The 13,106-nt window shown below is 44.0% G+C and overlaps 2 protein-coding genes across 6 annotated transcripts in view; both read right to left on the bottom strand.

Moving 5' to 3' along the window:
- The window catches only part of mapk15 (mitogen-activated protein kinase 15), a 182,629-nt gene extending 181,270 nt beyond the window's left edge, over window positions 1-1,359 (bottom strand). For 2 of the 3 annotated variants that reach the window (XM_073055254.1, XM_073055253.1), the window contains exon 1: window positions 979-1,359. In XM_073055254.1, coding sequence (XP_072911355.1) covers window positions 979-1,047 — 69 coding nt within the window. In that variant the 5' untranslated portion in view covers window positions 1,048-1,359. The remainder of the gene's footprint in view (window positions 1-978) is intronic. The other variant, XM_073055255.1, reaches the window with a different exon arrangement.
- Window positions 1,360-4,121: 2,762 nt separating this feature from the next.
- Window positions 4,122-13,106, bottom strand: part of vps28 (VPS28 subunit of ESCRT-I) — a 33,001-nt gene continuing 24,016 nt past the window's right edge. For all 3 annotated transcript variants that reach the window (XM_073055263.1, XM_073055261.1, XM_073055262.1), the window contains exons 9-10: window positions 4,735-4,826; window positions 4,122-4,439 (exon numbers count right to left, since the gene is read on the bottom strand). In XM_073055263.1, coding sequence (XP_072911364.1) covers window positions 4,319-4,439; window positions 4,735-4,826 — 213 coding nt within the window. In that variant the 3' untranslated portion in view covers window positions 4,122-4,318. The remainder of the gene's footprint in view (window positions 4,440-4,734; window positions 4,827-13,106) is intronic.

Consider the following 13,106-nt stretch of genomic DNA (forward strand, 5'->3'; position numbering starts at 1 on the left):
CTGAGAGGCTCACAGGGCTCTCCCTACCATCCATCGGGGACATTTATCAGGAGCGTTGCATATTATTAAGGATCCCACCCATCCATCCAGACGTTCTACCATCTGGCAGAAGACCACAATGCATAAAAACAAGAATGGTTAGGATAGGAAACAGTTTCTTCCTGCAGGCAATCAGGCTTCTGAACTCTCGGTTGATTCATATTAGAAGTACCACTGGTTAATCTGTTCCTTACCTTACAATATTTAAATTAACACAGTTTTGTTTATTACTCATGTGTGATTCATCTGTAGATTTTACCCTTACCTTTTTAAGTTATCAATGTTATGTGTACTCTGTACTTTACACCTTGGTTCAAAGAAACATTGTCTCATTTCTGTATACTTTATATACACGTATGTAGTTAAATGACAATAAACTTCACTTGCCACGATTTCACTACCCTGCCTGGCACTCTACTGCTCTAGCTGAACAGATATAAATAAGAGAATGAAAAAACTTGAGGTTTTCTTTCCTTTGCTTTTTCTGAGTAAAGCCTCTTAAAGCTAAACGTTAATATCACCACTCTAACTCTGTCCACTCGGACGATGGCCACTGGGCTTGTACCTGCCTTCCTTTAATTTGCTTTTACTAATCAATCCCAGGTGCCGAATGGTCGCTGGCCAAAGCACTCTTACGCTACCGCGACCCGCTCCTGCCTTTTATCCTCGGGCAGTGGACCTGATTGAAGTCCACTCCTCTTCAAACTTCCGACATCTCGTGTAGCCGCTGGTCAAACTTCGATTACGCTACCGCGAAATGGGCCAAACGCCGGCAAATGGGCCTAGATTAGATGGGAATTTTAGTCGGCATGGACCAGTTGGGCCGAAGGACCTGTTTGTACGCTATGTTACATCGATCCCTGACCCCAGCCCCATCCTGCACTCACCTCCCTGCCCCGGGCTCCATCTGCAATGATCACTGCCACAAGCCACACTCACCCCCTTCCCCAGACGCCGCTTCAGCAGATACTTGCGGCTGATCTTCTCGTCCACCTCAACCGCGCTCATCCTGCCGTTCAAACGCTGGGCCTGGTTACCAGGGCAACGGCGGGGGGCGGTGCCTGCGCAGCCGCCACGTGACGTGACGGCGAGGAGGTCGAAGCGCGTGGCAGGTGGGTGGTCAATACCCCTGAACGGTGGAACTCAGAGGCTGGGTCCGACCTAGCAGCTTGAAGCCGCGGTGCCGGGATGGAGGGACCCAGCACCCCGGGGAACTGCTGATGTGGGCGGGATCCGAGGAACAGAAAGCAAACCTCTGACGCAAACTGCGGTCCACGGGTAGCAGCTGGTCCCCGGTCTCGGCCCCACAGTTAACACAGAAGAGGGTGAATTTATGCCCAACACTACTAGATCCGACACCCGGCATTTCAGTGCTTGTAAACACAAAGTACACTGCAGATGCTGGGGTCAAAACAACACGCTGGAGGAACTCAGCAGATCTGTCAGCATCCGTGGAAAGGAGCAGTCAACGTTTTGGGCCAGGACGGAGGGTCTCGACCCGAAACATTGCTCCAGCGTGTTGTACGTATTTCAGTGCTTGTACTCGCTGGAGTTTCATAGAATGACCTGGATGAGGGAGTGGAGGGATGGGTTTGTAAATTGCTCATGACACAAAGGTTGGGGGTGTTGTGGATAGTGTGGAGGGCTGTCAGAGGTTACAGCGGAACATTGATAGGATGCAAAACTTCTTAGCGACAGAGTTCAACCTAGATAAGTGTGAGGTGGTTCATTTTGGTAGGTCAAATAGGATGACAGAATATAGTATTAATGACAGAGTGGAGGATTAGGAGTCCATAGGCCACTCAAAGCTGCCGAACAGGTTGACTGTGGTTAAGAAGGTGCATTGGCCTTATTCAACCGTGGGATTGAGTTTAAGAGCGGAGAGGTAATGTTGCAGCTATATAGGACCCTGGGCAGACCCCACTTGGATTACCGTGCTCAGTTCTGGTCACCTCACTACAGGTAGGGTGTGGAAACCATAGAAAAGGTGCAGAGGAGATTTACAAGGATGTTGCCTGGATTGGGGAGCATGCCTTATGAGAATAGGTTGAGTGAACTTGGTCTTTTTTCCTTGGAGCAGCGAAGGATGAGAGGTGACCTGATAGAGGTGGATAAGATGGTGAAAGGCATTGATCGTGTGGATAGTTAGAGGCTTTCTCCCAGGGCTGAAATGGCTAACACGAGAGTGCATAGTTTTATGGTGCTTGAAAGTAGGTATAGATAGGAGATTTCTGGGGTAAGTTTTTTTTACGTAGACTTGTAAGTGCGTGAAATGGGCTGCTGGCAATGGTGGTGGAGGCGGATACAATAGGGTCTTTTAAGACATTCCTGGAAAGGTACATGGAGCTTAGAAAGATAGGGCTATGGGTAATCCTAGGTAATTTCTGAAGTACATGTTCAGCACTGTATTGTGGGCTAAAAGGCCTGTATTGTGCTGTAGGTTTTTCCTTTGTTTCTAATGAGGGGAATCATTGAAACCCATTTGTACCCTGTGTAGTACTGATCCTATCTCATGTGACTGGTCACCACCCTCTTTGAGAAAATCAAATTACATAGTACTACACTAGGTGCTGGTAGGTCATCAGAAGCTCTGGATATCAGAAGGAGACAGTGAATAGAAAACACACATCACATCAGGAGGTAAGTTTTTATTTTTAAAAAAGCAAGATATACAAAATATTTACATGTGTAAGAACAATTCAAAATTCCAACATTCTGTTTAGGTTCCAAATCTCAGATATCAACAAAAAACATTTCTATTTAGTTAGAATCAGCAATATTCATTAGAATAACTTTTATTGTTCCAATTCCTCTAATTATATCTAATGTTACTCCCTATTAGAAAGTTTACAGACTAACCTTTCTTTTCTATTTATCCCTATTAATTGGAAAACTAATTGAATTCCTATTCTTAAGTATTATGGTTAACTTCAGTTTCAGTCAGTATGTCTACAAATTCAAAAGTTTATATTATAGCTTAACTCCTTTCAAGACAATTCTCCAACATCACAACTTTTAAAGTAAATCTTATTCAGTAACTTATCAAAGTCTTTGCAAAAATAATCAGTTCCTGCAGAAAATTAAATTCAGATCCTTTGAATGAAAATAATCTTATACATTCGACTGTCGTCATTAAACATTTCATTCCCAAGCTGGTTCTTCGATCTTGGGTGGCTCACAATCTTGTTTCTTGTTTCGTTGAATGAAATAGTTGATCATCCGCAGAAAGTCAATTCACAAACATACAAAAACAACTGATCAAATCGCTTGGTGTGATTTAACAGAACTAATGGTGGTTACCAGTAAAGATCATGGATATTTGTCTCTACTGATATTGTCTCATTAGAGCTGCTGCTTGTTATTGCCATAGCTTCGATGGATTTTTTTATTGCTATTGTCTCTCCTCCACGGGTTTCACCCTGACGTTTTCAAGTAAGGTAGATACCCACTACTAATTCCACTTCTAATGATTTATATCTTTTGTTTCTAAGATTTGCTGCGTTTCTCTCGCTTTCCCACACCTGCATCAACCACACCTTGTTCTCGCATAGTTTTTCCCCCCCAAGTTCTTTTTAATAAATTCAGTAAACTTCATTTTCACCCCTCCACAGGTAGAGCTTTCTAACATTACATCTTTGGGTTTAATTAACCTGGGTTAATTAACACAATGAATATTGAAAGTCTAAAGAATGGATGTGGAGAGAATGGTGAAGGAGTAGAGGACCAAAGAGCACAGCCTCAGACTGGAGGAAATCCATTTAGAAGAGACGAGAATTAATTTCTTTAGCCGAAGGATGGTGAATCAGTAGAATTCATTGCCACAGGTGGCTGTAGAGCCTAAATCATTGGGTGTATTTAAAGGGGAGGCTTTTAGGTTCTTGATTAGTCAGGATATCAAAGGTTATTGGGAGAAGGGAGGAGAATGGAGTTGAAAGGGATAATAAATCAGCCATGATAGAATGGCAGAGCAGACTCAATGGGCCAAATGGCCAAATTCTGCTCCTACACCTTATGGTAACAGGCAGTCAGCCTGAGTTATGGTCGATGGATGAGTCAACTGCAGCACAACACCAGGATCAGAGTTTTTCTTAAACCAGTTTATTCAAAGAAAATGGTGTCTCAAACAAAAACTCTAGAAGGGAGGATCCAATGAATCCGGGGACAGACAAGACATACACAGTGACAGCAGGAAGCACAGAGAGAGCAGAAGGAACCTATTTCAATGGACTAATACCAGTCCCGTTTGGTGGGCACAAAAATCTCTGCATAACCAGATGCTTCAGGACGAGTGGAGGAACCTGTTGAACGAGTTGTAGGCAGATTCGAGATCAAACAGCATCTGACGAACCTGCACGTCATCCAATTCATCAGAAGCCAACATGGCACTGAGCTTCTGAAGCCTGGAACACAGAGGGTGCAGGTTACAGTCTGCTCCGCAGATCACTGACTGACCTCAAGCAGGTGCCCAGAGTATCCAGAGCAAGATAATGGATTCCACTATCCCTGTAATCATTCCCCAAGCTAATCACAGTGACCCAACTGCCCTGCGCTCCCCCACAGCCCTGTATCAGTCCCACACTAATCCCACTGCCCGCCCCATTCTCTCCCCATAGCTCTGTATCAGTTCCAAACTAATTCCACTGACCCACTCTCTCCCCTACCTTTTCACTCCGACCAGACTGTATAACCACTCACCACTGGTCAACTTTCTCCTTTCCTTCAAAATCTGGTGGCAGGTTACTCATCCGGTTCATAGTCTCCATCAGCTCTCGCAGGTCGGGTTGGATCTAAGAAAACAGTTATTAACATGTGGAATGTGGTGCTGTATAGAGCTCAGAGATTCTGAAAACCTCAGGTCAAGTTCCAGATTCCAGCTACCTCTGGGGGATAAAAACATTGGAGTTTACCAGGAGGGTGGATGAGGGTAGGGCAGTGAATGTTGTTTATATGGACTTTAGTAAGGCCTTTGACAAGGTCCCTTATGGCATACTACTCTGGAAGGTTAGATTGCATGAGATTAAGGGGGAGATAGTGGATTAGATTCATAATTGGCTCAGAGGAAGGAAGGAAGCAGAGGTTTAAACTGGAGGCCCAAGTGTGTCTAGCATGCTACAGCAGGTTAGTGCTGGGACCTTTATAAGTTATTAAAATGAACTGGATGCAAATATTCAAGGCATAGTTAGTATGTCTGTGGATAATACTTGAATAGGTGTGTCATAGATGGTTATGAAATATTACATGGGGATCTTATTCGGCTGGGTATGTGGGCTGAGGATTGGCAATGGCTTTGAATTCAGATAAATGTGTGGTGTTGAATTTTGGGAGATCAGACCAGGAAATGGTAGAGCCCTGGGGGGTTATTATGGAACAGAGAGAACTTGGATTTCAGGTGTATCATTTACTAAAAGCACTGTTACAAATAGGCATTTGAAACACTGGTCTTCATCAGCAGTGGGAAGTTAGTTATATAAGATGATGGTGAGGCCCCACAAGGAGTGTTGTATACAGTTTTAGTCACCCTGTTACAGGAAGGATGTTATTAAACTAAAAAGAGTGCAGGAACAATTTACCAGGATGTTGCCTGGACTTGGAGGCCTGAGTTACAAAGAAGAGGTTGCGTAAATGAGGGCTCTACTCTCTGGAACAGAGAAAATTAAGGGGTGACTTGAACTAATGTTGATAGCTTCATTCACCACTACTCTGAAATGATTCTACAACATACAAACTCACTTTCAATGACTTTTCACAACTCTACTGTTGCTTGTCAGGCTGTTATGCAGTTTTTTTATAAAATTCCATTGTATTTTTTTCCTGTAAATACTTGCAAGAAAACGAATCTTGAGGTAGTATATGGAAACCTACGGCTGGTGGTGTAGTGGCAGCACTGGACTTCGGGGCGAGAAGTCCCGAGTTTGAACCCGGCTGGCTCCCTTGCACGCTCTCCATCCCTGCCTTGGGTTGAGTGTTGAGCTAGCAACTCAACCTCGTAAAATAAGACCTGGAGAGGGATGGGCTCTGCCAGGTTTCAGATGCCCAAGACACACTGTACGATAAGCAATCACCAAAAAGATCGGTGCAAAAAGCTTGTCATGACAGTGCCCCAACAACTCCACCAGGAGTTAAGGGTGCACACACCCCCCCCCCCCCCACCCACCCACACCTGGAAACCTGTGAACTTTGATAATAAAGAGAATTTGAACTTTGAGGTACATCAGATCATGAAGTTATAGACAGGATGAAAGTACATTGTCCTTTTTCCTGGAGGGGGAACTTAAAAAGTGGGGAGAGATTTAAGATCAGAGGTGAGAGGAACATCAATGGCAGCTTCATAAACGTCACGCAAAGGGTGGTGTGTATTTGAGAGGTTGAACCGGGCATGTTTAAAAGCCATCTGTATAATTATATGGATAGAAGAGGTTTATATAGAAACATAGAAATTTACAGCACATTACAGACCCTTCAACCCACAATGTTGTACCAACCACGTAACCTACTCTAGAAACTGTCTAGAATTTCCCAACCACATAGCCCTCTATTTTCCTAAGCCTCAGGTACCTATCTAAGAGCCTCTACCAACGTCGCTGGCAGTGCATTCCACGCATCTGCCACTCACTGTGTGAAAAATTTACTCTGACATCCTGCTTGTACCTACTTCCAAGCACCTTAAAACTATGCCCCCTTGTGCTTAGAGAGCTATGGGATTAGCAACACAGGTAACATGGATGAGATGGGTTGAAGGGCCTGTTTTGGTGCTATGTGAGCCTATGCCTCACACATTCAGGTTAGGGTTAGGGTCAGGGTCATCTAGAGTTATTGAGTCACAAAGCAATACAGCAAGGATACAGGCCCTTTGGCCCAATGAACTCATGTTGACCATGGTCTCTTTAAATGTCCTGCCTCTTACCCTATATCCATGCCCCTTGTTTTCAACACGCCAACCAAGGGAAAGGGATTTTTAATAACTGCATGATCCATTAATTTATTACCGCGATCAGGTCTCCCCTCAGCTTCCTCTGCTTCAGGGAAAACAAGATCAGATTAGCCAGCATCTCACACCTGAAATATTCCAATCCAGGCAATTATCTTGGTGAATTATTTCTGCATCCTCTCAAACACATCCACATTCTTTCTAAAGTGTGGTGATGGGAAATGAACACCATACTAGGACTGCAGCTTGAACATTATTTTATAGAGTTGTAACATGACATCACTGCCCTAGCTAATGAAGAAAAGTATGATCTTATCTTAAAGTATCCTGTACACCTTCTTCAATGCTGCGTCCACCTGTACTGCCACTGCCAGGGTTCTTTGGACCTACATCCTTCCCGAACTATGAGGTAGTTACAGAATTGCACAAAACCTGGAACACCCCTGTCCTGTCTATTGTCATCTCAGTGTAACACAGTATCACAACTCTTAGACTCAGCTGATGAAGGCAAGCATGTCATACTTCTCCTTCATCCCTTGCATCTCCTTTGAACTTACCCCCCTTACCCTAAATGCATGCCCTTTGGTATTAGACACTTCCACCCTGGGGAAAAAGATAGTCTGTCTCCTCCGTCTATGCCTCTCAACCTTCACCACTCAAGAGGAAATAATCCATGTTTTGTCCAACCTCTCCTTATAGCACATGCACTCTAACCTTATGAGGAATAGTCGGAGTGTAGTAGAGCTTTTGGCTTTGGAAGAGGATGAGAGGTGATGTGATAGAAGTGCATTAACATTATGAAAGAGAGTGGACAGCCAGGATAATAGCTAATACCAAAGAACATAAACAAGTGCAGGAGTAGACCATCTGGCCCATCAAGCCTGCTCCGTCACTTAATAAGATCATGGCTGATCTGGCCATGGACTATTCTCCACCTACCTGCCTTTTCCCCATGACCCTTAATTCCCCTACTATGCAAAGATCTATCCAACAATGAACATCCTTTTAAACTGAGTGTAAGAAAGTTTTAGGTACATGTTGGAGGTATGTTCCCCACCCCCGCCCCACTCAGAGTGGGATTGCCTGGAACAGACCGCCAGGGTAGGTGTTCCATTCTGATACATTATACACATTTAACAGTTGACACATGATATATGAAAAATAGAGGTTTATGGGCTATGTAGGGGGGAAGTGCTAGATTGATTGTGAAGTAGATTAATATCAGTCAGCACAATGTCATGAGCGAAGGACCCAATATATGATGTGTTATCCAATCTTCTATGTTCCAGGAAATCCCGGCAACTCTCAACAATAAATACCCCATTTTGCGCACTGTTGGGCGGGAGGACAACCTATCTGGGAAACGTCAGCGGCCGTACCTCCGGCACTGGCACTGAGTCTGGTCATATAGCTTAGAAGAATAGGGAACTGAACAGGATAGAACTCTTGAGAGTAGTGATCATAATATGATTGAATTCATCCCACAATAATCCACATGTATCAGTATCGCAATGGAATATAGGCATGAGAGAGGAGCTTGCCCAAGTGGATTAGAGGGGATAAGATGGCAGGGCAAAGATGGCTAAAGTTTCAGGAAATGGCTCATAAGATTTAGGACACGTCCCACAGAGGCAAAAGTTCTCAAAAGGCAGGCACAGGCAACCATGGCTAACAAAGGAAGTTAAGGACTACATAAAAGCCAAGAAACGGCATATAAGGTAGCAAAAGTGAGTGGGAGGTTGGATGATTGGGAAGCTTTTAAAAGGCAACTAAAAAAGCTATAAGGAAAAAGATGAAATATGAGACTAGCCAATAATATAAAGCACGATATCAAAAGTTATGTAAAGAGTAAAAGAGATGTGAGAGTTAATATAGGATCACTGGAAAATACTGCTGGTGAGGTAGTAATGGCGGAACGCAGAAATGGCAGATGAAGTTAATGGGTACTTTGCATCTGTCTTCACTGTGGAAGACACTAGCATTGCGCCCGTGGTCCATGAGTATCAGGGAGCAGGAGTGAGTGCCATTGCTATTACAAAGGAAAAATTGTAGGGAAACTCAAAGATCTTAAGATGGATGAGTTACCTGCGCCAGATGGACTACACCCCAGAGACCTCAGAGAAGTTGCTGAAGAGATAACGCATGCATTGGTCATGATCTTTCAAGAATCACTTGATTCTGGCATGTCCCGGAGGACTGGAAGATTGCAAATGTCACTCCACTATTTAAGAAGGGAGGAGGACAAAAGAAAGGAAATTATAGGCCAATTAGCCTAACCTCAGTGGTTGGGGAAAGTGGTGGAGTATATTATTAGGGATGAGGTTTCGAGGTACTTGGAGACTAATGATAAAATAAGTCAAAGTCAGCATGGTTTCTGTCAGGGGAAATCTTGCCTGACAAATTTGATACTTCAAGGAAGTAACAAGCAGGGTGGACAACGGATAGGCAGTGGATGTCATTTACTTGGATTTTCAGAAAGCGTTTGATAAAGGTGCTACACATGAGGCTGCTTAACAAGATAAAATCCTATGGCGTTACAGGAAAGATTACTGGCAAGGATAGTGGAATGGCTGACAGGCAGGAGGCAGCGAACAGGAATAAATAGGGCCTTTTCTGGTTGTCTGCCAGTAACCAGTGGTGTCTCCCCAGGGGTCAGTATTGGGACCGTTGCTTTTTACATTGTTTGTCAGTGATTTAGATAATGAAATTGAAGGGTTTGTGGCAAAGTTTGTGAATGATACGAAGATAGGTGGAGGGGTAGATAGTGCTAAAGCAGCAATCTGATTGCAGCAGGACTTATGACAAATTGAGGGCTATGGGTAACCTTAGGTAATTTCTAAAGTAAGTGCATGTTCAGCACAGCATTGTGGGCCAAAGAGCCTGTATTATGCTCTAGGTTTTCTATGTTTATAAATTAGAAGAACAGGCAAAAAGTGGCAGATGGAATACAGTGTTCAGACATGTATCATAATGCATTTTGGTAAAAGGAACAATAGTGCGAAATATAATCTAAATGGGGAGAAGGTTAAAACATCAGAACTATGGAAAGGGATAAAATCAGACAAAATGGTAAAGTGCTTAACTGGGGAAGGGCTAACTTTGAAGGGATGAGGTAGGAACTAGCGAGAGTAAATTGGAAACAGATGTTCAAAGGGGAAAGCACAGAAGTAATGTGGGAGAAGTTTAGGGACCACTTGAGCTGGGTTCAGGATAGGTTTGTCCCTCTGAGGCTAGGAAAAGGGAACCGTGGCTGACGAAACATGTGAGGCAACTCGTCAAGAGGAAAAAGGAAGCATATGTTAGATACAAGAAGCAGGAAGTAGGAGGGGCTTATGAGAAATATAGGGTAGACAGGAAGGAGCTAAAGAAAGTACTTAGGAGAGCTTGAAGGGAGCATGAGAAGGCCTTGGCATGTAGGATTAAGGAGAACCCCAAGGCATTCTATGCGTATGTGAAGAATAGGAGGATGAGGAGAACGAAGGTGGGACGGCTAAAGGATAAAGAGGGCAATGTGTGCCTGGAGGCGGAGGAGGTTGGGGAGGTCCTAAACGAATACTTTTCTTCAGTATTCACAAGTGAAAAGGATCTTGATCAGGATGAGGTCGAAGTAGAGCAGGCCTGTGTGCTGGACAGTGTGGAGATTAAGGAAGAAGTAGTACTGGATCTTCTTAAAAACATTAAGATTGATAATCCCCAGGGCCAGATATGATACACCCCAGGTTGTTGTGGGAATTGAGAGAAGAGATCACAGGAGCATTAGCCATGTTCTTTGAATCCTCTTTGGCTGCAGGGGAATGCCGGAGGACTGGAGAATGGCAAATGTTGTCCCCTTGTTTAAAAAAGATAATAGGGAGAAACCTGGGAACTATAGACTGGTGAGTCTTGCGTCAGTGGTATGCAAACTACTGGAAAGGATTCTTAAGGATAGGATCTATGATCATTTGGAGAAGTACAGTCTACTCATGGATAGTCAACATGGCTTTGTGAAGGGAAGATCGTGTCTCACGAGCCTGATTGAGTTTTTTGAAGAGGTAACAAAGGAAACTGATGAGGGTAGGGCAGTGGATATGGTCTACATGGACTTTAGCAAAGCATTTGACAAGGTCCCTCATGAGAGACTCATCCAGAAAGTCATGACGCATGGGATAAGTGGAACCTTGGCTGTTTGGATAAAAAACTGGCTTAAAGGAAGAAAGCAGAGTGTAGTTGTGGAAGGAAAATATTCTGCCTGGAGATCAGTGACTAGTGGAGTGCCGCAGGGATCTGTCCTGGGACCCCTGCTATTTGTGATTTTTATAAATGACCTGGATGTAGAGGCGGAAGGATGGGTGAGTAAGTTTGTGGATGACACGAAGATTGGAGGAGTTGTGGGTGGAGCTGTAGGTGGTCGAAGGTTACAAGAGGATATAGACAGGCTGCAGAGCTGGGAGAAAAATGGCAGATGGAGATCAATCCGGACAAGTGTGAGGTGATGCATTTTGGAAGGGCAAACCAGAAGACTGAGTACAGGATTACTGGTCAGTTACTTAAGAGTGTGGATGAACAAAGGGACCTTGGGGTTCAAATCCATACATCCCTCAAGGTCGCTGCACAGGTTGATAGGGTAGTTAAGAAGGCTAGGCTTCATTAACAGGGGGATTGAGTTCAAGAGTAGAGAGGTCATGTTGCAACTCTACAAATCTCTGGTGAGACCGCACTTGAGTATTGTGTTCAATTCTGGTCACCTCATTATAGGAAGGATGTGGAAGCTATGGAGAGGGTGCAGAGGAGATTTACCAAGACGTTGCCTGGACTGGAGAACAAGTCATATGAAGCAAGGTTAGCAGAGCTGGGACTTTTCTCTTTGGAGCATGGAAGAATGAGGGGACTTGATAGAGGTCTACAAGATTATGAGAGGCACAGATAGGGTGGATAGTCAGTACCTGTTTCCCAGGGCACCAAAAGCAAACACCAGAGGGCTTATGTACAAAATTAAGGGAGGGAAGTTTAGGGGAGATATCAGGGGTAAGTTTTTTTACACAGACGGTTGTGAGTGCCTGGAACAACTTGCTAGGGATGGTAGTGGAGGCTAAAACATTGAGGGTGTTTAAGAGCCTCTTGGACAAGCACATGGATGAAAGAAAAATGGAAGGTTATGGGGTAGTGTGGGTTTTGTACTTTTTTTAAGGATTATATGGGTCGGCACAACATGGAGGGCTGAAGGGCCTGTACTATGCTAAGAAAAAAAAAATCAGAGGTACAGAGGGACTTCGGATTCCTCGTGCAAGACTTTCAGAAGGTTAATTTACAGGTTGAGTCTGTGGTAAAGAAGGCAAATACAGTGTTGCCATTTATTTCAAGGGGAATTAAATATAAAAGCAAGAAGATAATGCTGAGCCTTTATAAGACAGTAGTCAGGCCGCAGTTGGAGAACTGTCAACAGTTTTGGGCCCTGTATCTCAGAAAGGATGATTGGAGAAAGTCCAGATGAGGTACATGGGGTTTGATTCGGGAATGAGTGGAGTTAACATTTGGCAGCTTTGGGCCTGTACTCACTGGAATTCAGAAGAATGCGGTGGGGGGGGGGGGGGGGGGGGAATCTCATTGAAACCTACCGAATGTTGAAAGGACGAGATAGGGTGAATGTGGAGAGGATGTTTCCTATGGTGGGGGTATCCAGAACTAGAGGGCACAACCTCAAAAATCTTTTAGAACAGAGGTAAGGAGGAATTTATTTTGCCAGAGAGTATTGGATATATGGAATGGTCTGCTGCAGGTGGTGGAGGCCAAGTCCATGTGTATATTTAAGGCAGAAGTTGATCATTTCTTGATCAGTCAGGACATCAAAGGATATGGCAAGAAGGCAGGTGTATGGGGTTGATTGGGGCATGATGGAATGGCAGAGCAGACTCAATGGGTTAAATGGCCTAATTCTGTTCCTATGTCTTATGGACATAAGGACAGACACACTAACACCAGCGAACTGGAGGAGGCCAACATGAAAAGTATCTACTCCACAATAAAGCAATGTCAACTCCAATGGATAAGTCATGTTATCTGGATGCCTAACTCACACCTGCCCAAACAGTTCCTTTTACTCCCAATTGAAGGAAGTTCAGCAAGTCCTGGTGAGCAAAAAAGAAACACTTTAAAGACAGCA

Source organism: Hemitrygon akajei, chromosome 8 (genome assembly GCF_048418815.1).
Source record: "Hemitrygon akajei chromosome 8, sHemAka1.3, whole genome shotgun sequence".
NCBI classification, from domain to species: domain Eukaryota; kingdom Metazoa; phylum Chordata; class Chondrichthyes; order Myliobatiformes; family Dasyatidae; genus Hemitrygon; species Hemitrygon akajei.